Source organism: Macrotis lagotis, chromosome 7 (assembly GCF_037893015.1).
Source record: "Macrotis lagotis isolate mMagLag1 chromosome 7, bilby.v1.9.chrom.fasta, whole genome shotgun sequence".
Taxonomy (NCBI): domain Eukaryota; kingdom Metazoa; phylum Chordata; class Mammalia; order Peramelemorphia; family Peramelidae; genus Macrotis; species Macrotis lagotis.
The window spans coordinates 37,716,735-37,742,202 of NC_133664.1; the positions used below are offsets into that span (position 1 = coordinate 37,716,735).

General features: G+C 44.1%; 1 protein-coding gene across 5 annotated transcripts; it reads right to left on the reverse strand.

Moving 5' to 3' along the window:
• Positions 1-1,131: 1,131 nt before the first annotated feature.
• Positions 1,132-25,348, reverse strand: BTD (biotinidase). 5 transcript variants are annotated; one of them, XM_074195767.1, is made up of 6 exons: positions 23,207-23,265; positions 18,846-18,943; positions 15,974-16,051; positions 12,561-12,795; positions 10,151-10,300; positions 1,138-6,206 (listed from the first exon to the last, which is right to left on the reverse strand). In XM_074195767.1, exons 4-6 carry the CDS (start codon positions 12,777-12,779, stop codon positions 5,046-5,048), a joined length of 1,530 nt encoding a protein of 509 aa, XP_074051868.1. In that variant the 5' UTR covers positions 12,780-12,795; positions 15,974-16,051; positions 18,846-18,943; positions 23,207-23,265; the 3' UTR covers positions 1,138-5,045. The 5 variants fall into 5 exon arrangements, with proteins under 5 accessions (XP_074051871.1, XP_074051870.1, XP_074051868.1 ...); XM_074195768.1 differs by lacking the exons at positions 18,846-18,943; positions 23,207-23,265 and adding an exon at positions 25,284-25,348; XM_074195766.1 differs by lacking the exon at positions 18,846-18,943 and having other exon boundaries at positions 23,207-23,315.
• Positions 25,349-25,468: the final 120 nt, after the last annotated feature.

The following is a 25,468-nucleotide window of genomic DNA, read 5'->3' on the forward strand; positions in this document are numbered from 1 at the left end:
CTCTGAAATGCAGTATTTACTCCAGTGATTACCACTGTGGGTCTAGGCATCACCAGACTGCCATGGCACAAAAAACAGTTTCACAGTCCTTTATCTAATGACCTCTGACACTCCTTTCAGATATAAATGCCATGAACCTGTATCTTTGATCACTACTTCTCTCTCTGGGGACCAAATCCTGCTGATTTTTTCCTTTGATTGATCTCCGCATCCGTCTCTTCATGTTGATTCCTACTGCCACAGCCTCGATCACCTCACATCTGAACCTCCTAAATGGTCTCCAGCGTTTGTTGTCACATATTCAGCACACCCTGCTGGAGTCCTCTGAAAACACTACTTTTACAAAATCCTGCCCATTCCCCTGCTCAAAACATTCATTTATCTATAAGTAAGTCCTTTTCAGTGCCTTAGCCCACCTGCTTCGGCCCTTGTTCTTTCTACTTCTTTATTCCCTCTTCCCTCTAGATCCTGAAATGACCATTGTATAGCAATGAAAAGAAAATTCTATATTGTTTTCTCTCATCAGAGAGGGGGCTACACTTTATGAAGAAGGCAGGCTTCAGTAGTAAAAAGGAGCTTACATTATTGTGATAGCCCACCAGTAAGAGTGCCATAGTAAAAAGATGTAGCAAATACTCACCTGGAAAGATAAACTGAGTAGAAAACTTAGAAACCTGAAAATCAGGTGCTAAGAATTCTTATTTTACAAAAATGGAAAATAATTTCAATTTAAGTAACTTGGTTTGAAACAATCGAAAAAATGTTTGATCACGATTTTTTCAGTTATTTTATAATTAGGAAAAATCCATTTATAACATAAAATACTCATACCACCAGCCCCAAAGCATTAAATTAGAACAAGTTATAAACCAACTATATAAAAATGGTTCTATTATAAAGATCATTCTTCTTTTGATTCTATACTTCTTTATTAGCCTAAGAAGAGCTAAGACACTTGGCACTCCACTTTCTGAACCCGTATGTTTTCATCTTTCTCAGAACAAATTGGACCATTAGTGGCCATGCCTCAGAGGAGTTAAACCATTTTGGGTTAGTACTCCATGAGCCCTTGCCTCTTTAGCCTCTTCATCCACCACCTATTCATTTATTACCTATGCCCCATGGACATTAGGATCTAATAAGTTCTCAATACAATTAAGAAAGACAAATACCAGTAGTGCATGTTTTATTCTTAGAAATTAGAAACAACATTAAATGGGAAAATATATTTCAAAGCTAGTTTCTTAACTTTGGAAGTGAACAAAAGTGTTAATTCTCTGAATAACTGAAAATCATTGGATTCACTGAATAAGATTTCACCTCCATTATTTATGATCTAAATTAAAATTCACGTATCTTTGGTAAAGTAGATGACATAAAAGCATTTTGGTTAATTAATCTCCAGTGCAGTGACAAATATGACATTGTTTGTCAGGGTTCAGTAGATCTTGGAATGTAGGAGATAAAGGTGCAGACTAACATATTGTGGCCTAAAATTGATTTTATTGTTTAATTTCCCAAAACCACATGTTTAAAACTCACTTCAACCCAAAGTTCCTGTTAATTGATTCACCATTACTTTGTCATGATTCCCCTTTCCCATTTACTTCCTAGATGATGGTTTTTCAAAGGTAAGTTAGAAAAGTCCATTAGATTTGTTTCCCCTGAAAATGCCAATTTATTGCTTTTGAATGCTCTTATCTTACTTTCACTGTGTTCTACCATCTGGTACTGCTGGAACTTTTTTTTTGTAATGCAGCTGTTGTCTATGGAACCCTGTTTTTACTTTATGAGCCATTATTTCTAAATCATTAGGAAAATGGACTAAAGTCTGTGAAACCTCCAGTTTTTGGGGGGACAGTGCTCATTTAAAAATAAGTTTCATTTGTACCATGTTTTATAGTTCTAAATGGTGGCCTGAGTCCCAGCACCCAAGGTAGAACAGCAACATGCATTCCATTTTGGAAATGTAGACTGACTCCAAGAAATAAAGAAGTCACAATAGGTAACCTCAGTGTCCACTCATCCCAGCACCTACAGAGGGTCCCTGGGCAGAGCTATGTTGCAGGAAATCTCTTGCTTGTCTGCTTATCCAGATCACCATCCATCCCCAACCCCTGAAGCTAGAAGTAGTCTGTGGATCAGGGAGGAAGTAGGAAAGAATAGAATTTTCATGGGTCATCTGTTCTTGATATGGCTAGCACCTTGGCTGGGGACCCTCCTGGCATGGTGGGATGACTTCTTGAGGGAGGGCCTGATGCCATTCACAGCTGCCCTTCTTCTCCAATAGTCTGCATCTATAAGTGCTTTGATTCTTTCTGGTCCAAGGCCAGCTGGGGCCAACCCTTCACTCCTAGAAGAACCTGGGGAATGTGGGGTCTGGAGTCTTTTCTAGAAATAGTCTAGGCCTTTCCAATTCTCTGATTCCAATTAACTGATCCTACTCCTAAATTCATTTCCCCCCCAGTGGGTATTCTACTAATCTAGGGCAACAAGGTGTTCAGTGGACAGAGGACAGGCCTCTAGAGTCGGGAGAATCTGAGCTTTCAAGACACTTACCAGCTGTGTGACCCTGGGCAAGTCACTTCACTCTTTGCCTCAGTTCATCTGTAAAATGAGCTGGAGAAGGAAATGGAAACTAAACCATTCAATAGCCAAGTAAAATAAAGCAATCCATTTCTCTCAATTAAATCTAACATCATTGCATTTAAACATTTATTAAGTTTAAGATTAAAATTGTTTTTCAAATGACTTTGAAAACTTGTACCACAATAGTAAAGGATAAAAATATTTTAAATTGTTTACACACATTAAATTTATTAAGAATTAAATGTTATATAGCAAAAGCTTAAATTTTACAACTGTGCTTGAAATTCTTGGTATCCCCAACCCTTGCAACCATATCAAATCTCAACTTTCCTCAACCTCTTTTAAGAAAGTGAGGCTTTTGTCAAGGGCTAGTGATTGAATTGCACCAGGATAGTTCGTTCAGGGAGTTGGGCAATTGTAAGCCATCTGTAAAAAAAACTCTAAGTGATGTTTTCGTGCCATCAGCCACCCAGAGAATATCAAACCCTCGCAGACACAATTTTTTTTGTTTTTTTTTTTGTTTTTTGCAGACACAATTTTCACACTCATCGCTGCCCCCTTCCCATCCCATCACTATTTTTCCCCTTGTGACACTGCAGTTTTAAATTTCATGATGTTATGTCTTTCCTCATACTTCTGAGAAACAATGTGGATGTAAGGAATTCCTATCATGCTCTGTTTTCTTTTTTATTCAGCAGTATTTTACAAGCCCATTTCTGATACAGCTGTTATTCCCCTGGGGTTGATGTGTTCTGCTTCAGCCCACATGGGAGACATCTACAGGTCTTTCTGGAAACCAAGATTGCACATTCCATATTCATTACCTTAAGCAATATGCTAAGCTTCTAAAATATATTTGAATGCAGCAGCTAATAATATTACAAAAAAACAAAATGCTGCTTTGTGAATGTGTGTGAAAAAATGGTGTTCATTTTGGTCAAAGGACATTAAACAGCCAATAATGGAGGGGGGAGCCAAGATGGTGGCATGAAGACAGGATCTCCTAGGAGCTCTCTCCTAAAATATTCCGAAAACCTTAAAATTATGACTCTAAATTTTTGAGAGACAGAACCCACAGAAAGACCCAGTGGGGCAATTCTCTAGCCCAAGGTAACCTGGAAGATTGTGGGAAGACTCTTTTTCCACAGGATTGGAGGGGGTGGCAGCGCAACCAGGATCACCATACCAGAGCCAAGGAGCTCCAGCCTTCCAGGAAAATCCTGTGGGGCATTGGCTTATGGCAGCATCAGCAGTTTCCAGACCCCTTCCCCCAACTCAGGGAACACCAAGCACAATTTAGAAGATCAGCAGGGAAACCTCTGCCAGAGAGAGCTCAGAGCCCAGGCCAGGGTGGCCCCCAGCACAGTTGCAGCCCTAGGCAGAGCCCAGTTCCTGGAAACAGAAGGTGGCTCATGAAGCCACCCAGCAGGGAGCTGACCGGCAGCTGCTCCCAGAGCCCTCAGCCCACCGAGGTAAGGAAGTGGGGGGAGATTTTCGAGGTCTCTCTTTCCTGGGACTGGACTGTGCTGCTTTGCCTATACTCAGATCCAGTTCACAATCTGGAGTCCCATACTACCAGAGAGGAAAAGGGACCCTCCTCACAGCTCCAGTACAGAGGGAAGTGCTTGTGGTGGTCATCCACATACCAGAGCACGGGCCAGGAGGGCAGGCAGAGCCTCTCATAAGACACTGAAGGAATGGAGGTTCTTTTCAAGGTGTCCCAATAACACTCGAAAGCTTTGGGAAGCACCTCAAAACCAGGGCATAGGCTGGGGAAATGAATAACCAGAAAAAAAGGAACTTGACTATAGACAATTACTTTGGTCCCATGGAGTCAAAACACACACTCAGAAGATGACTAAGTCAAAGCTTCTGCATCCAAAGCCTCCAAGAAAAATAGGAATTGGACTCAGGCTATGGAAGAGCTCAAAAAGATTTTGAAAATCAAGAGAGGTAGAGGAAAAAATGGGAAGAGAAATGAAGAGAGATGCAGGAAAAACATGAAGACCAAGTTAGCAGCTTGGTGAAGGAGATACAACAAAAAAAAAAACAAAGAAAACAACATGTTAAGAACCAGTTAGATCAAATGGAAAAAGCAGTCCAAAAAAGTTAATGAGGAGAAGAATAAAAGGCATTAAAAATTCACAAGTTACTTGAAACTGTCTCTGGAATTAAAGTTTAAAAGAAATGGAACCAAGGGGATCTATCCATGATACTACTTTTTCCATGGTGCCAAATGACATTCTGGTAGAACAGGAAGGAGATTCTGCCTTCAGGGAGAGCATCCCCATAACTTCTATGATTAGATGCAGCAGCAGCTGGTGTTCATCTGTACTTTTGAATGCTGAATGATGATGATCATTTTTGTTTTCCATTTTGAACAACAGTCACTATTTACCGATGAGTATAACCTAGAACACACACCTCACATCCATTCAATGGATTAGTTGGTTCCACTAATCCCTCTCATACCAGCGTCCATACAAAGCAGCTGTCACTAAACCTGAAGACAACTGATTTTTCTTCATGAAGAAATTGTTGCCTTCCCAGCCCACTTGACCTGGGGATTCCAGTGTCATTCTGGAAGTCAGTAATATAGGAAACACAAAAGAGGTACTGAAGTTTCCCCAGAGGTGAAAGTCAAAAGTATCGGTAGCATTTGTTATCTCCTGTCCACAGGTTTCAAATTCAGGGCCACCGCATTTCACCAGTGCACATGCTTGAACATAGTAAGTGCCATGAACTGTATGAAGATCATCAAAGACCCCAAGAGCATAAAAGTCACTGGATAAAATGTGCCTCTGATAATCCAGATAGCAACAGAGGGAATTGGCACAGACCTGGAGGCTGCCCTGATTTTTCCAAACAGGTACAAGAGTGAAGTTGTCATACATCATCTCCGAGTGAAATGAGGGTGGCATATTCTGGCTCCATTTTGGGGACTTATTACAGTGAGCATCTGGATCATTCTCACAGTTAGGATTCTCAGATGATAATTTTCTGTAGGACTCATGAATTCTACTTGTGCCATTCTCCAGGAGGCCTACATCTGATGGGTTTTTTGATATCTGGGCTATTATCAGCTTGCCTTCAGGGCTTTCCATATTGTGGTACCAAAAAGACTTCCAAGGAGTATGTATGCCACTGCCTGTCATGCCCAAGGATGGGTGGTGATTATTTGCTGCCAGAACACTGACATTGAAAGCAACTGCAAAAGCTTGTTGAATTCCTATACCTGCCAGGAGTGGGAGTTGGTTCATCCACGCAGCTGGAAACACAATATGTTTTACTCCATAGTTTCTCACGAGACTCACAGCAGGTTCAAAGAACAATATATCAAAGCAAGTAAAAATGCCAAATTTGCCAGCAAAAGGTGTATCAAAGGTGCTGTGATCAACTTCAAAAGGAGTATCAAAAGCATATTCAAAATAGAGGTTTTGTTTGCGATAGCTGGCGACAAGAGTGCCATTGTCGCTGAACACGATGTTTGTATTAAACTGGAACCGTCCATCAGATGGGCAATGTGGGTCACTACTGTTACAAGGCTGTTTGGTTCCCATGTTAGCCACCAGGTACATTTGGCCCTTAATGGCCATACAACTCAAGCGCTGGAAGACCTAGTAAAACAAATTGGTAAATAATAAATATGAAGAATGTTGGTGTATATTACTTGACATTGGCTTCCCATTTATCAAGAAACTCATTGATGATAATGATAATAGTAGTAGTAGTATTTACATAGTTCTTTAATATTTGCTAGATGCTTTACCACTATGAACCCATTTGGTCCTCACGACAATCATTATCATCCCCATTTAACATAAGGAAATTGAGGTGATAGATGTTAAACAACTTGCCCAGGGTCAAAAAACTCCTAGGTGTCTGAGGCTACCTTTGATCTTAGATCTTACTATCTTCAGGCCCAGCATTCTATTCACTGTGCCATCTAGCTACTTCTCCAGGAAAAAAAATAATTAAGTCAACAAAGCAAGTCATCCTTGAGTGCTTACTATGTGTGAAGGAAAGATTATGCTAAGTGAGGGGCGGTTAGGTGGTGTAGTGGATAAAGCACTGGCCCTGGAGTCAGGAGTACCTGGGTTCAAATCCGGTCTCAGACACTTAATAATTACCTAGCTGTGTGGCCTTGGGCAAACCACTTAACCCTGTTTGCCTCACAAAGAAAAAAAACCTAAAAAAAAAAGATTATGCTAAGTGACAAAAGAACAAAGATGCACAAGCTATTCGTGCTTTCATAATGCTTTAACCTGATGATAATGATGATGATGATGATGATGATGATGTTTTGTCCTTCGTTCTTGAAGAAGACCATGACATCAGGTAGGTGATGCCATGACAAGCAGTGAACTGGATTTGAGTGAGGGGAGCTATGCTAAGTCACCAGCCTCACTTTCTCCTACAGAGCCATCTGTGTCCAGTGACCAGACACGAATCAGGATGACTAGAGATGGCCCCAGATGAGGGGCAATCCGGGTGAAGTGACTTGCCCAAGGTCATACAGCTAGTGTCAAGTGTCTGAGGCTGGATTCAAACGCCCACCCTTCTGACTCCAAGGCCAGTGCTCTAACCACTACACCACAGTAACAGGCATTTAAGATATATATGAATGAATGAACATTGGGAGATCTGAGTTCAAATCTGACTTCAAACATTTACTTGCTGTATGGCCCTGGGCAAGTCACTTAACTGCTATTTGCTTCAGTTCCTTGCCTGCAAAATTGGGACACACTGAAGAAGGAAATGGCAAACTTAATCTTTGCCAAGAAAACCTCATGGACAATGTCCATGGAGTCGCATGGAGTTAAGACAAAATGAAACTAAACAAGTCTGTACATTTTAAGAGATATATAACATGTTTTGAAAGACCAAAGGCAGGCAGGGCAGAACCATTTTTCACTGAGAAATCATGAAGATACTATTTCCTTTTCCCATCCTAAAAGGATGAGTAAAATTCCAAGGGGCAGCTATAGGGGTGGGGGCATTGCATTCCATACATATACAGAATTATACAAAGACAAGAAGATGGAAAAGTCTAGGATCTCTTTAGGGATATCAAGTTGGACACATGAAGGGGGTCACAGAAGCCACAACCTGAAAGGCTTCGAGGGTCTCTGGACACAAATTAGAGTCTGAAATTAGTCAGTAAGTGGCAGAAAGTCTTAGAAAGTTTTTAGCAGGGAACGACAGGATGACAGTCCCACATCAGCCAGCCGGTGAAGGAGTCTGGCTCTGACCCACCGGCTTTGTGATCATCCCAGAAACCACTTGCTCTCTCTGAACAATTCTCCCAGGCTGCTAAGGTTCAGAGAAGATGCCAACATGATGTGGTACAAAGCATCACCTCCTGGGAGCCCCTTGCCCTGATCAGTCATTTAAGGGAAAGGTTGACTGACTGACTCAAGGGTGATATCCACAGAAAAGTAAGAGAAAGGAGGGGATGAAGGTAAGAAATTTTAGAGGTAAAATAACCAGGACTTGATAATTAGCTGAATTTGAATTAAAAAAAAAAAAGCTGGCTAGGGATAATAGCTCACAAAGTAAAGAGAAAAAATTCTTCCAACTTATTTCCATAAAATCAAATTTAAGTGATCTGAAATTCACAATTCATAATACTGTATATTTTTCTGCTGGGAGATCTGTGATCTCACCAGTGTGCACATCCCTTCACCAGAGAAGAGACAGGCAGCTGTCCTTCTGTACCATCGGAGGACCCCCCCCCCCATCTAGGGCTCCCTCTCTGGGGAGGGGTTTCCTGAACATCCCCAGGCTGGTCCCTAAAAGAATCATTTTCCATTCCACATCAAGTGGAAGTAGCTTAGGAGCAAGAGCCATAACCTGTTTTCTACTATCTTCAAGAGAAGGAGCCACCTCCAGCAAAAAGAAGGCATCAGAGGAGCCTTTGGTGGAGCAATAATAATGGGCCATATAGAAGAAGGCTAAAACACCTGCTGAATCGATTGGATACATTCTCTGCCACCTTACCCTGGTCAGTGAACGAAGGAGTAGCAAGCATTTACAGGGGAACCTAAGCTAAGTGCTAGGGCTCCCAGAAAGGTAAAAATCAGTGCCTGCCCTCAAGAGGCTCACAGTCCACAGGGTAACAAACATGTAAAAATGCGGGCACATAGAGAGCGGAAGGAAGGCTCAAGATGAGGAGGCTGGGAACAACTGCAGAAGACAGCTCTGGAACGAATGCTGGGGGAGGACAAGAAGTGGGGGGCAGGAGGCAGAGAAATCTAAACAGAGGCGACACCAGGAGATGGGCCAATGCCAGGACCACTGAGCTGACCACTATCAATCGAGTGGACAGTACGTGTGACGGGAAGGAGCCCAGACTTAAAGGTCAAAGCACTTCATGCTTAGCCCCGGAGATAATAGGGAGCCAGTGCAATTTATTGAGCAGAAGAAAGACGTGGTCAGATCCACAACTTGAGCAACATCACTTTGGCAGCTACTTGGAGAATGGATTGGAAATAGGGCAGATCAAAGCAGAAGGACCCTAGAACTCGATCTTTTTTGATTTATGTCTACGTGACACAGTAGGGGCTTAATAAATGCTCTGTCTACTATCTATCATTATTTTTCTTTCTATATCCACCTCTCCAGGTATCTGTCTGTCTGTCTGTCTGTATAGTGATTTGGAACAATTGCCTTACCTTCTCTGAGATCCAATTTCTTCATATGCAAAATGGAGATGCTAATGCATGGAACCCACCTCCCAGGAGGCAAGGTATCCGTGATACTTTGCAACCCCCTGAAGTGCTATGTAAATGCCAGCTGTCTCTCTCACCCTACTGTCATCACACCACATCTGGACTACAGTAAGAATCTCTTGGCACCCTCCCCCAGCCTCACTCTTCTCTGTCGCAATCCACCCTTTATGCCATTGCCACTTGTCAGGAATGTTGTAGATCTCAGATGCCCTTTTTCCAGGTCAGGCCTGAACGAAATAACTTAAGAGATTCCCTTTCAACTTTGCTTCTGAAATATTTTTCTTAAAAAAAAAAATACAAAAATCCCTGGGAATCACTTGGTTTAGTAACTCTAATACACTTATCATGTGATGCTGCATAGTACTCTTACTGATTTTATCATATCTCCTCCATGGGAGGGTAAACTCTTTGATGGCAAAGACTTCATCTTAGATTGGTAATGAATCTCCAACCACATCTGCCCTCATGCCATATAATTTATAAACACCTCCTGAATGAATGAATGAACTGAATTATCATCTATCAATAAATTAAAGAGGATGTATTGCATGTCGAGTACTCTATCAGAAACAATGAAGGATTTCCAGTAATGCATTTTGTATCTTAAAGAATGAGGAAAATATCAATGAATGGAAATTTTAAAAAGATTTCCTGGATTTTGACTTATTTCATGATATAAATGAGTCATTTTCAGAATGCCCCTAAAATTCTTACAAGGTTTCCAAGATTTCTCTTCAAGCCTAAGATCATTCTGTTCTTGTTTTTTATCCCACAGTTGACCTCAGATTGATTAAGTTTGCTTTTAGAAAAGGCAAACCTGTAGCACCCACCTCAGTGTCATGGAACTTCTGGGGTTCCAGGCATGGGTTCCACTTCCCAGCCTGGACAGATGGAAGGAAGTCCAGATATGGGTAAATGGAATCTCTGGTGAAGTTGAATCCATGAATCCCATCTTCTGGAAATACAATAATCTGTACACCCTGCCAAAGAGAATGTCAAAAATACAATCTGTGATTAGAAAAAAACACCCAAATGGTTCTTTTAACTGATCTAAGAGGAATAAAGTATTTACATCAGTGTGTTTCAAGCAATAATGTTAGGAATGGCACTCCCTAGCTGGCTATTGCAGAGTTCTCTTAGGAACATTGACCAACCCAGAAGCCCTTCCCTGACTGATCAAAGACACAAGTCCCTGATTGAGAAGGCTTGGGGCTCATGGGGGTGCTTCTGCCAAAGGAGATCCAGAGGAATGGTGGTAACCTTCAACATGTTTCCATATTTCAACTGTTGACTCTTGGTACCAACGTGGGGTCAGGGGAGAGAGATGCAAAGTCAAGAATAATCTAAAACAAGGGCGGCTAGGGGGCACAGTGGATAAAGCACTGGCCCTGGAGTCAGGAGTACCCGAGTTCAAATCCGATCTCAGACACTTAATAATGACCTAGCTGCGTGGCCTTGAGCAAGCCATTTAACCCCATTTTGCCTTGCAAAAAACTAAAAAAAAAAAGAAAGTACAGACATCATGCTAAGCTCTTAGAAAACAAAAAGACAAAAACCAGCCCCTGTTCTTCTGGAGCCCAGGATCCTGATGGAAAGCCAGAATCAAACATTAACGAGGTTTAACAAAATATCTCCCTTGCAAAGGGAACTGAGAATTCCCAAACAGAAGAGCCGAGTTAAGGCAGCTAGCAATGAAGATGCTCCCTCCCATGAATCATTTTAATCCCTTTGTTTTTGGGCTCTGGGTAAAGATATAAATAGATGACCCAAGGTAGTGAATAACAGAGGCTGATATTTTACAAGATGCTTCAAGGTCTTGTAAAGTGCTTTTGGTTTTTCCTTTTTTGAATAGTTTGTTTTAAGTTTAAATACAAAATAAGAAAAGAAAAAAAATTGGCATGTGTACTACAGAACATATACAACAGTAAATTTCCGTTTCTAAAAAGCCTGTATAATAAACATTACACACTGGGTTCAACAAAGCGGTTTTTAAAAAACAGCTGTTTTCTCACAGCAACCCTTTGGGATAAGTGTTACTATTGTCATTTTGCAGATGAGGAAGCTTCAGTGACTCTCCTGAGATCATGGAAATACCAAGGAAATGAGATTCAAATCCAGGCCCTGAATCCTTTCCACTATACTGCTGTCTGTTCATGACCATCCTTTTTTGTTTGTTTTGTTTTGTTTTTGCAAGGCAAATGGGGTTAAGTGGCTTGCCCAAGGCCACGCAGCTAGGTCATTATTAAGTGTCTGAGGCTGGATTTGAACCCAGGTCCTCCTGACTCCAGGCCCGTGCTCTATCCACTAAGCCACCTAGCTGGCCCTCTGACCATCCTTCTTGATTCCTTGACCTCGGCCAGCCTGCTTGACAGTCCCAGGGCTATTAGTACTTGGGCCACTTCTGGAGTATTTGAGAAGGGCCCCTCAGCTGCCCTTGGAAGAAAAACTAGGCCTGTCATGGTCTCTACGTCTTCAAATTTATGGCTCTCCAATGCGACTAACTTCATCTTAAGCCTTTAATTTAAAAAAAAAAAAATGTTTCCTTACAAGACTTATCCTTGCAGTACATTTGACAAACCAAACCCATGTTCTTTTCTGTGGCCCAAGGGAGTAGATCCGTTCCTTTTGCTCCCCATCCTCTGTGGTAGGGGCAGGAAATGTTCCATGAACAAAATGGGTCCAGATCGTCCCCTTTGTAGATTGGAGCTCAGGGTTGCCTCAGTTAGATTGCTCTGTGAACTTGCCTGGGGCCTGAGAGTCTCTCTTCTTTTAAATATGGTACCCAGAATTTTGTGTCTAATAATCTGAAGGCAACAAACTGGCTGTGAATGATTTAAGTTTCAATTTAATTTTTGAATGCCTCAAGACATAATGAAGATGACATTAAGTTGTGGACTAATTTGACGTAAAAGGTTGGTCTGGTTCTTCTGTTTAAGAGCCAGTGTGCCCTAGCTGATGGTTCCCTGGAGTCAGGGATATTGGAAGGAATCTCAATTCAGATACCTAATCGCCGGGTGATCATGGGTAAGTGATCCACTCTCAATTTCCTGGGCTATATAAGGAATATATGAATGCTTGCTTGTCAGATCGTACTGTCCAGCCTCCAGCCAGGTCAAGGTCAGTTGTTCTTAGCTCCAGGGTCCTCTGAGGATCCCTGTAGTGACCCGGCCACAAAGGCAGCATGGTCCCTCCCGAGGACTCAATGGCCAGAAAGCTTCAACTGGACCGATGTTTCCTTACCTCTTTTGCCGCAGCTACTACTTGCTTTTCATACAAATCAAGGTTCTGGTTCATTAGTCCCAATGCTGCCTCTCGATCTGTGAGGGCGGTAGGGTCGGGACTCAGAAGGGATGGATGTTCATAGATAGCAGCAACATAGTGTCCTTCAGTATGGCCTTCCAAGTAGAGAACTTGGTGGCACAAGAGGAAAAAGCCGAGTTTATAGCTGGCTCCAAGCATAATGTGGGCAATAAATCTGGAACACAACCGACAAGAGGAAAGCTGTTGAATCAAGAATCCTGCCAGGAATTTCACATTTGCAGCTGTGATTTATTAATCTTGACAATTAACTCCAGACACCCAACTAAACTAGGACTGAAAGAGTTTGTTTCATGTCCCTAATAAAAGGGCATGTGTTTCTCCTTACACAAGTTTTAAGTTTTAAATGGCACACTATGCTGATTCCCGGCCATTTCCAAAGAGGCCCAATGTTTGCATCAGTTTTCTTATTCAATTTTCAATAAAATCTTACTGTCATTCAATTCTCTCACTCCATATTCAACTCTTAATTGATAACATTGATTATAACTGACATGATTCAGTTTCTCACTAGTATCTGCACTGGCCAAAATCTATAAAATGACCAGGGTAATAAAAACTGCAGCTATTAATAGAAATGAATTACAGATTTTTTTCCCCTGCATTTCTCTTAATAAGTAATGAATTTAGAAGCTAAATCTCATTTGCTTAAGTATGTAGATTTTTATACAACACAAAAAATGCTGACTAGCTCACAGGAGGATTATTGCTGTCATTTATAAGCAGGCAAAAAAAAGTTTCCCCATGAAAACACAGCTTTTCCTTCCTGCCTTTGGGAATGATCAAATTTAACTTCACTCTATTTTACCCTAAGAAGCAAGGAGTGTTGTGGATAATGGGCTGGTTTTAGCATGAGGAATCAATCAACAAGTTTTATTAACTGCACAGTCAGGAACTGTGCTGGATATTGGGGATAAAAAGATGCCTCTGGGGGGTCCTCAAGGACCTTATATTGTCTCAGGTAAGACAACACAAACTGGGGGGGGAGGGGAGAGCCTCTTTCTGTAAAAGGGAAAGATGGTGATTGAGCAGCAAAGACATCAGAAAAGTCTCCTCCAGAAGGTAAAGACTGAGCAGGGAGGGAAGGTCTGTCTGTGAAGAGAGGGACGGGAAACAGGCCCCAGGAGGCGGCAAGTACTGATAAGAAGAGACGTGATGGGTCATATGCTGCTTGTCAGCTATGGGAAGGATTAGAATGAAAAAACTTTGAGGGCAGGGAGGCCATTAAGGAGATTATTTCAGTAAGGGAGGGAAGAACCTACTATGTGTTGGATTTTTTTTTTAAAAATATCTCATTGGAGGCAGCGAGGTGGCACAGTGGATAGTGTACCAGCCCCAGAGTCAGGAGTACCTGAGTTCAAATCCAGCCTCAGACACTTAATAATGACCTAGCTGTGTGGCCTTGGGCAAGCCACTTAACCCCATTTGCCTTGCAAAAACTTAAAAAAAATACATACAAATATCTCATTTAAGCCTCATAATAACCTTGTGAGGTTAGAAGTCAGAGGTCAGTGATCAGCTCTATTCAGCAGCAAGTATGAGCAGAGGCAGCTACCGAAGTAATCCAGGGTTGGGTTTTGGGCAAGGTTTCCAAGGTGAAAGTAGAAGCAGAGGAGAGTGGAGAAATGACTAATCAAAGAGTGGAGACTGGGAAAGGAGGAGAGCGGAGCCAAAGCCGGAGGATGCGAAGAAGAGGCTTTAGGAGGAAGGCAGTCGTCTGGGCTGTTACTCAGAGTTTCCACTCCAGAAGCTGCAGAGCCGTAGGAAATCACTGGTCTAGTAAGGAGCACAGAATTCTGTCTCCATTCACAAGTTTCTCTACCTTTGTTATTCCTTTGCTTCTGGTCTGGGTGGATAAGAATCCCTTTAAAATGACTTTTAAGATGCTTTAGATTGAACAGTAGTGTGATAAAGTGGAGAGCAATTCAGCCTCAGAGATAGAAAACCTGAACCCAAAGTCCAGGGCCTAAACAACTGTCTAAGAGGACCAGTTTCAGAGAAGGTGCCATCTTGTATTGGCAGAGGGAATTCCTTTGCCTTATACATCATATATTTTCATTATAAAACTAAACTCCTAGTAGGACAATTTTTTTTCTTTTTTTCTTAGCAAAGGCCTCAGAAAATAAACAAGTCTAACGATTTACGGTAATGGAATACTCATGCTGAGAATTCAACATTTAACATTTCTCAGAATGAGAGCCTTCTCTTCTCATCTCTATTCATCACTCATCTCTCTGTGGCATTTCTGGCCACCTAATAAATACAAATATAACATCCAGAATGTTCATTTCCAAGATTGGTTGGCATCCTACAACTATTCTGGGGGGATGAACAAGGAGTCTTTCAGTGGCCGATCACGAGTTCTATGAGGAAACAAAGTAGAATGGATAAGCTTTCTTTTTATCTGAATTAAGCTTGAGGACAAGCCCAGAATGTTAAAGGATGTCTTTTAAACATTTTTTTCTATTATAATAATCCTACCTCCATGACTGGTTATAATAAGGAGCATCTTTTAAATAACATTCATGATACTCAAAGACTAAAGGAAAAAAGATCTTATTTTTAGAGCTGAGAAAACTTGGGCAAGGGAAGTTACATAGCTTCCCAGGAGGCAGAGGTGAAATGAGAAGTCAGAATGCCTGCCAGGCTCTCAGAATGGGTTTTGCAGGTCAGCCTTTCTCTAAATAGATTAGATGCCACATATGCATAAATTGTGTGTTTTGAGCTTGGGCTCCCTTGCAATTTGGCAAAAGAAGGTCTCAGCTGAACTAGCAAGGATCATGGGCAAGGTGGACTTGGGTGGCTGCTGGTGGTCAAGGTTTGGTTTTGGAACAAGCCGAGACATCAAGTCATTTGGTCAGTCGCAGAACAAGGTTCTCAGCCATGGCAGAGGAAGGCCACCAACCAGGCTTGGTCAACACCTCCACAAGGAGGCCTGGCCAGCCAGCAAGGTCAGCCTTTCTCTAAATAGATTAGATGCCACATATGCATAAATTGTGTGTTTTGAGCTTGGGCTCCCTTGCAATTTGGCAAAAGAAGGTCTCAGCTGAACTAGCAAGGATCATGGGCAAGGTGGACTTGGGTGGCTGCTGGTGGTCAAGGTTTGGTGTTGGAACAAGCCGAGACATCAAGTCATTTGGTCAGTCGCAGAACAAGGTTCTCAGCCATGGCAGAGGAAGGCCACCAACCAGGCTTGGTCGACACCTCCACAAGGAGGCCTGGCCAGCCAGCAAAGATGGAGAGACTCACAGGCAGGAGAAAGCTAGAAGGGCCCAGACGCCACCTGGGTGGGTCTTTCATGCCCTTAGACAACCAGGAAGTCAATGGAGGCTCACCTGGAACTTGGCCTTTAATGCAATCAAATCTCCGTAACTTTGTCACTTTTTTTTTTCTTGTGTAGGGAAGAAGCTAGTCTGAATGGAATAGAGAAGGAAGAAAAGAAGGAATTTTTTAAAATTTTTCTTTAGAAAGATTTTATTAATTTTGAGTTTTATAATTTTTCCCCCATTCTTGCTTGCCTCCCCTCACCCCCCACATAAAGCAGGCTTTGCATTGTTTCCATGGTATACATTGATCTCACTTGAATGTGATGAGAGAAAACTCATATCCTTAAGGAAGAAAAATTAAGTATAAGAGATTGCAAAATTACATAATAATGTGTTTTTTCCCTAAATTGAAGGTAATAGTCTTTGGTCTTTGTTCAAACTCCACAATTCTTTCTCTGAATACAGATGGTATTCTCCATCACAGATACCCCCAAATTGTTCCTGATTGTTGCACTGATGGAATGAGCAAGTCCATTAAGGCTGATCATCGCCCCCATGTTGCTGTTAGGGTGAGCAATGTTTTTCTGGTTCTGCTCATGTCTCTCAGAATCAGTTCATGCAAATAGAAGGAATTCTTTTTTTTTTTTTTTTTTTAGGTTTTTGCAAGGCAAATGGGGTTAAGTGGCTTGCCCAAGTGTCTGAGGCTGGATTTGAACTCAGGTACTCCTGACTCCAGGGCCGGTGCTCTATCCACTGTACCACCTAGACGCCCCCAAAGGAATTCTTTAGATAGAGATCAGGATCCTATCACACTTGGAAAATCCTCATGTTTCCCAACCTTATCATTGGTTGAATGCACATCATAGAATTTTTTTTTATCAAAAAGGTTCTGGAGAATGGGGGTTAATCATTTACATAAAATGGAATGGTTCCCTTTACAAAGAGAACAAGTAGAAAAGCTTAATGAGGGCTACCAAATTCACTAACAATTTATTACTTAGTCTTATATAACTTATATCCCTGAGATCAAAGTCCGCAGAGAATGGAGCCTTTCATGTGTTTTTGAATCCAGCCCTTCAGTGACTTGCACGTAGCAGATATGTCTTAAGTGTCTGTGAAGCTGAACTGAATTAATGAGTATTGAGCATTCATGGGGGAGGGATACAACCCTAGGAGGTGGGAGAAAACGAACACAAGTGCACCTTTGGGCTTGAAGGAAAACTGCAGATAAAGTCAACTTTGTCCCTTGGGGCAACTGAATGGGATACCAGGTTATAAAGGACATTAAAAATGGCAGATGATGTGGGCAACAGTCAGGACTTAAAGCTGCCAGCAAGGAGGGGTCAAAGGGGATACTGGAGCCAAGTCCCAAGTGCCATCAAAATGGTGCCCAACTGACCAGGGGCAGAGGAATCGTGGGGGTCCCAAGAACGGGACATTGAGGCCCCCACAAGTAGAGACAGCTCTGACCGCTACCCAGGAAGCCAGTGAACCACTGGGACTGGGAAGGTGTTGATGAGACTTGGTGGAGCTCGTGGTTTTCTTGGAAATTACACCGAGACGCCAGAGGAGACTAATTTATATATTTCTGCTTCATAAAAAGCACTCACTGGGCACTAATCACTATAATAAAGCTACTTTTTCTCTCTATCAAAGTTGAATCTATGACCAGAGAGGAAAAATGGATTTTTTTTCTTTCCTCAACAAATAATTCATCTTGACTAGGCAGCATGAACTATCTTCCCCCTCATCCATGCTGTCACTTTTTACAGTCAGCATCTTATGAAATAAAATGTAAAAACAGACATGCATATTTTAGAAATTAATAAATAGCCCAGTTGTCTTCTTTTTCTGATCTTATTTTAAGTGAAGAATCCTGTCAATCTGAACCTGCCTCTATCTTTCCTTTATTCTCCAAAATAAGAAAAAAATGATGGAAAAATACAGGAGAAGAAATGTCATACCATGTAGATCAAGCCTTAGGGGATTTGCAATGCTACCAAGAACTTGGGATACATTTTTTATAAAAGGGTTTTTTTAAAAAAAATATAATCAAGGGGTGGCTAGGTGGCGCAGTAGATAGAGTCAGGAATACCTGAGTTCAAATCTGGCCTCAGACACTTAATAATTACCTAGCTGTGCGGCCTTGGGCAAGTCACTTAACCCCATTGCCTTACAAAAATATATATATATAATCAAAAATATTTTTCTATCCAAATGCTACCAATGAGATTAATGAATTGCATTTCTTTTACTATGAAAATATGGGAAAAGATAGTATATAGCTTTGCCTGTTTCTGTTAACTAAAATTTAGAAGAAAATAAAAGGAAAATAGATTTTTATTTTTTAAGTGTACATTTATTTATTTATTTATTGTTTTCCATTTCTTCAGAATGTCAAATCAAATGCCAGTTGTGACAGGCTAAGAGATTCATCCCTGCTGCTCCTGAAGATGCTACTTCTCAATAGTTCTAGAAGGTTTTCACCTTCCAGTCCAGTTTGACAGCTTCCATGAAAGCAAGATCCCTGACTGAGCATATAGGTTCTATCAAAACTGAAGCACTCAGTGTAAATTAACAAATGATCTGTTAAAGTCATGTTAATAAATGTATATAAATATATGTGTGGATGTTTCAAAAAGTATAATAACTTTCTTGAAACTATGATCCTGATAAAAAGATTGACTTCTTTAGAGAGTGCTCAGCCTTCGTGTCGCAGTCACCTTGCTCCCCTGGGTAAGAAGCCCAGACTCCTGGGGCTCTCCTGGGTATCTTTTGTACAAACTCATGGAGGTAATTGGGCAATTTAACATTGTGCAACCTTCACTGCCAGTTTTAGGATTCCCAGCACATATATATGTGTGCATAGATAAATTCATAAACTTTGTACTCATTTTTAAAAAATTCAAAACAGGGAATGATAAATAATGTATGTTTTTACCTCTTCTTCCTTTGGGTGAAGCACCAGGGGACAGAGTGCCAGTAGGGTCAGGAGGGCCTGAGATGTTACTTACTTTCTATGTGACCTTGGGCAGGTCACTTAAATCCCATTGCCCCACAAAAAACAAAAAGGTAACAGTCATATTTCTAGCACACCATTAGTTAAAAAAGCTAATATGTAAGTTTACTCTAATGGATTTAAGGCACTTAAAGCTAAAACTTAAAATAATTCATGCTGAGGGCTAGTATTAAATACAAAATGCTCTGTTTTATCCCAGTGTGCAGACATGCACACACACACAGACACACACACAGACACACACACAGACACACACACAGACACACACAGACACACACAGAGATACACACATACACACACACATACACACACATACACACACACAGAGACACACACAGACAGACAGACATACACAGACATACACAGACACACACAGACACACAGACAGACAGACATACACAGACACACACACAGACACACACAGACAGACACACAAAGACAGACACACACACAGACACACACAGACACACACAGAGATACACACATACAGACACACACACACAGACACACATGCATACACACAGACACACACAGACACACACATACACACACAGACACAGACACACACATACAAGACACACACAGAGATACACACATACACACAGACACACACATACACACAGACACACACACATACACACACAGACACACACAGACACACACAGACAGACAGACATACACAGACACACACACAGACACACACAGACACACACAGACAGACACACAGACACACACAGAGATACACACATACACACAGACAGACACACACATGCATACACACAGACACACACAGACACAGACACACACATACACAGACACACACACAGACAGACAGACACAGACAGACACACACAGACACACACACAGACAGGCACACACAGACAGACACACACACAGACACACACAGACACACACAGACACACAGACACACACAGAGATACATGCATACACACAGACAGACACAGACACAGACAGACACACAGAGAGACACACAGGCACACACACACAGATACACACACAGACACACAGACACACACAGACAAACAGACACACACACAGACACACACAGACACACACACAGATACACAGACACACACAGACAGACACACACACACAGACAGACACACACATACACACAGACAGACACACACACAGACACACACATACACACAGACAGACACACAGACACACACAGACACACACATACACAGACACACACACAGACAGACACACACACACAGATACACACACACACACACACACACACACACATATACACAATACACACACACTCCCTCCCAGCGGGTCCTTTGCTCCAGTGACACTGCCTCGCAGCTGTTCCAGGTCCGAGACACCCCACCTCTTGGCTCGGGCACTTGCTCGGGCCAGCCACCAAGCCTGGGGTGCTCCTCCGCCTCCTCATGGCTACCTGTGACCTCCCTGGCTTCTGTCAAGTCCCACTGAAAATCCCTTCTTCTACAGGAAGCCTTTCCCAACCCCTCTTAGTCCCAGAGGGTCCCTCTGTGAATCATCTCCTAGGTATCTGGCATTTGGCTTTGGGGTACACATTTGTCGGCATCTTCTCTTCCCCCCATTCGACTGTAAGCTCCTTGAGGGCAGGGACTGTCTTCTGCCTCCTTTTGGTTCCCCAGTGCTTTGCACAAGGCTTGGAGCCTAGTAGGTTCTTAATAAACGTGGACCGACTGATGACTGTCCAGGTCCTCATCTACATATATCCTTAAGGCCCCCAATCCTTCCACATGAAGCATTACATGGGCAACCTTTCTCTCCTCACGCTATCCCAAACGTCTACCAGAGATCCCCCCTCGTGCTGTGTGGATGAACTCAACAGGCCAAGGACAAGCATCTCACATCGTTCGGTCACTGGACCCCGGACACTCCGGCCGAGCTAAAGCTCGTTATTGCCACCCCATGGGGAAGGTTGGCATGGCCAATTTAGACAGTGGGATATTATATAAGACAGAGATAGCACAGGAGGCTTTAGCAATGATCAAGGCAGGGGGTTTTCTCACACACCTCTTCTGCATTCCCAGTGCCTCAATTATGTTCTGAAAATCCAGGGAACATTGTTCCAAAATGGGCTAATATATGTGATCTCTGTCTTTTTTTACTTTTCCTTACATATCCACCTATTTCATTTCTCTCCCAGATCCTGAAGTTAGGGATTCTATCCTTGTGAAACAAGAGAAGGCTCGAGATGCTTATTCTGAAGCCAGTGGACAGCCTGGGGGTCAAGAGGGTCTCTGGATGCATGTAGATGGGAATGTGGCCGACTTATGTCCAGGCCACCAAGACAGAAGACTCCAAGGATGAAAAAGAAATTAGATCTTGCCTCAAAGAGCTCATAATCTACTGAGGGGAACAATATGTGCAAAGAAAAGCCTAGATGAAGGGTGACAATTGGAAAATCTGACATTGGATGCCCCCGAGGGATCCCACAAGAGTCCCCGGTTCCTCAAAAGCTCTTAATGGGGGGCAGCTAGATGGCGCAGCGGGTAGAGCACGTGAGTACCTGAGTTCAGATCCGGTCTCAGACGCTTAATCATTACCTAGCCGTGTGGCCTTGAGCAAGCCACGTAACCCTATTTGCCTTGCAAAAAAAAAAAAGCTCTTAATGAATGCAGAAACATTGATGTGAATCATTATGTGAAACAGTCCATCTGTGCAGATTACTCACCAGGTGCTTGGAATAAAAAATACAGTGAATGAAGCAATACCTCCTGGCAAGAAGCTTAGGACATCTCTGAGTGTAGCAATCGTTCGTAGGCAGAGAGCAAATACAAAACAGACAGTACCAGGGGGGTGGGGGGACCTGTTGGAGGGATCCGGAAAGGCTTCGTTTTGGAGAAGGAGATGCTTGGCTGCATCTTAGCGAGGTTCAGGGGGGAAGGAGGGCATTCTAGGCATATGGGACAGGGAAACAGGAAGGAGTAAGGCGCTTTCCACAAAAAATAAAGAGACATTTGGAAACATGGGTGAATTTGCAGGGAAAGATGATGAGTTTGAAAGGTCTCTAGAACATTCAGTATGGAATGGCCAACAGGTGATTGTTGGTGTGGGATCCTCCTTGGGGAAGAGCTGGGCCAGAAAGAGGGATCTAGAAATCTTTGGCATGGAAGAGAAAGCCAATACCTTTGGAATGAGCCAGAGATGAAGCCTGGGGCCACCCAGATGCTACCTGAGAAAGAGCTCCTCTCAGGTGAGCCGGGGGCAGGGGTGATCGGTGAATCAGCCCGTGAGGAGGGGGTGAGGCCTGGGGGCGCTCATCAGACCTGAAGGCCAGGGCCCTGGTGAGATGGAAGCCAAGGGTGGAGAGGAAGCAGTGGCTGCAGACAGCTTGCTCCAGGAATCTGGCGAGGAAGGGCGGTCCCCCAGGTGAAGGCTGCCCACCGCGACGCATGCACACTTTTCCAGCCCCCATTTCTATTTTGAGGTTGGCACCATCACCCTACGCCACACAAATTTCACACCAAAAAAGTCATGCTCCTCTCTGTCTCTGAATTTTTCTCCCAACCTTTAAGATCTTGTCTCACTAAGCGCCATCCTCTGTCAGAAGGGATCATTTCTGGCTAATGTTGGGTAGTTTCCAACGTTGCTCTTCAGAGTGGGTTCAGTGACCCCTGGCTTTAAAAAGCAACCCCAGAAAGACGAATCTAGATCACCTAGCTCCACCAGCTTCCTTTAGATGCGCCGGCTGACACTGGGAGAAGGTTCCCCGAGGGTCGCAGAGGAAACAGAGAACCGAGGTCTGTCTCACTGCACTTGCGCACCAGGCTGCCCCTTTCTGGAGGTTTCTTTGTTCCTTCATTTCACCCAAATTTGACCAGTCTGGAGTCAGGAAGACCTGAGTTTTAATCTATTCTCACACATTTATGAGCTGTGTGACCTTGGGCAACATCTTTAATTATATGAAATATAATGGGGTGGCGAGGTGGCCCAGTGGAAAGAATGCCAGCCCAGGAGTCAGGAGGACCTGAGTTCAAATCTGGTCTCAAACATTTACGAATGACCTAGTAGTGTGATCTTGGGCAAGCCACTTAACCCCATTGCCTTGCAAAAACCCCAAATAACTAATAATAATAATAATAATAATACAAAATATTGTTTTAGGATCCAAAAAAATTGTGTATATCACAATAACAAAGATTAATCAATAAATAAACACCAGTTAAGACTTTGCAGTTACCCAGAAAAAGCCATCAAACCCAGCCCTTGACCCTGTCTTCCATGATATAAAATAATTAAAGCTCTGCTGCTCTTACCTCTCCAGGACTTTTCAGATGCCCGACCCAACAAGTGAACTTTGTCCTCTGAATTGAAACCACTTTTAAAGCCTAAGATTATTTGGATAAACAGAGCCCGGGTTTTTTCCCTAATGAATATTTTGCCAAGTGAACTGGCCCAAGCCCTGAGAATCAGTGTCCTGGGACACCTGTTCATCTGAACCTGGGAAAGCTCCCACGCCTGGCCCCTCCGCCCACCCAGGCCTGGCCCCTCAGCCCACCCAGGCCTGGCCCCTCTGCCCACCCAGGCCTGGCCCCTCTGCCCACCCAGGCCTGGCCCACCTTCCTCCTCTGCCACCCTCTCGGAGATCTGGGGGGCCTCTGACAAGAAGATGCCGGTCTCCCGACTGCAGGCCTGGCCTGGCATCCCTCCCTCCAGAAGAGCCCGGTCCCCAAACCCCCCGAGGCTCCCGACTCCCCCCCCCCCACTGACTCTCTCCTGGCAGTGCCCCCCACATCTGGTTTGTAGAGTTGGACGTCGTCCCCCACCTCCCTCAGGTAGGGAGCACCTTGAGAGTGCAGCTGAGCACACAAACAAGCAGTTAATACGTGCCTGACGAGATGTTGCAAAGAGGAAGAGCTTTCCTCCCAGGCCTGGATCAGAAAGACCTGAGTTCAAATCCAAAGCCCAGCTGTGTGCCCCTGGGCAAGTCACTTCACTTCCCCCCATTTGCCTCAGTTTCCTCACAGACAATGACCTGGAGAAGGAAATGGCAAAATTCTGGTGCCAAAACCCCAAAGGATGGCAAAGAGTCGACTGACTAAAATAAGTGAACACCAATGACAAAGAGGGAGCCGGTAACGGCCCCTACTCCGGGCGCTGCCGAGCAGACCAAGTGGGACGGGCCGTGGAACCCGCCCTGCAGACTTGAAGCCAGCACGGCGCCTGGGACGCAGTAAGTGCCACATAAATGCTCGTGGTTATAACTGGGTGAAGTACAACTCATAAATGTACATGGTGCCTGGTACACAGTAGGTGCCACATAAATACCAGACACTATTCTCTAACTTACAACTTAGCATAGCGCCTGTACGCAGAAGGAACTACAGAAATGCTGGTAGTTATTGTAACTGGGTGAACCAGTTTTTTAAGTAAATTAGCACAGCGCCTGGGACACAGTAAGTGCCACATATTCCTGTGCTGGTTCCCCAGTAAGAGTAAGAGTGAGAATAGCCAGCATTTAGGTAGCATCTACTGTATGCCGGGCACCAAGCTCCTTTATGAACTGTGGCGCACCCAGTTAGAAGTAAATAACACGTAAGTGCTGTGTGTTATTATTCCTGATGAACCAGCTCCTCCAGGACCCAGCACAGCGCCTGTACCCAGCGGGCACTAAAATGCCAGGCGTTCTCACAAGTGGGTGAACCCCAGTTCATAAAGGAGCACGGCGTCTGGTATACAGTGGGTGCTACATAAATACTAGTTATTATTACTGTTATTGTTATTATTTCTGTTACTGGTGAACCAGCTCCTCCAGGACGCAGCACAGCGCCTGGACCCAGCGGGCACTAAGATGCCAGGCGTTCTCACAGGTGGGTGAACCCCAGTTCATGAAGGAGCACGGCGTCTGGTATACAGTAGGCGCTACATAAGCACTAGCCATCATAGTCATCACTGTTCCTGGTGAGCCGCATCTCCGAGACTTAGCACGTCGGCTGTACACAGCCGGCGCCGCATAAATGCTAGCAGTTTTTTTTTAACAAATGGGCGTGGCGCCCGGTACACAGCCGGCGCCACATAAGCGCCCGGGTCCCGCCCCTGGGCGGCCACGCCCCCGGCGGCCCTGCGCGCGCAGCTCCCGGAGAGCCCCCGGGGCCCTGGCCGCGGAGGGGGGGCGGGGCCCGCACGGCGCGCTCCCATTGGTGCACTCCGGGAGGAGGGGCGGGGCGGGGCGGGGCCAGCCGAGGCCCCGCGGGATTGGCCCCGGGAAGCCCTCCGGGGTCCTCCGCCCGACCCCGGGCGCGCAGGCGCCGTCCGTGCACGGCCTCCTCCGGCGGCTGCGGCGCGGGGCCGCGCGCGGGCCGAGACCCCCCGCTCCGCGCTCCGGCTCCTTACCTGCGCGGCGCCGCCGGGCCGTCTCCTCGCCTCCGCCCCGCCAGCACTTTGAGCTCTGATTGGAGCGAGGGCCTGTTGACATTGGAGCCCGGAAGCCCTTGGCCCCGCCTCTTCCCCGCGCGGTTGGTCGGGCTCCGCGTCAGTCACAACGAAGCGCGCTGGCGATTGGCGGAGCGGGCCGGGGG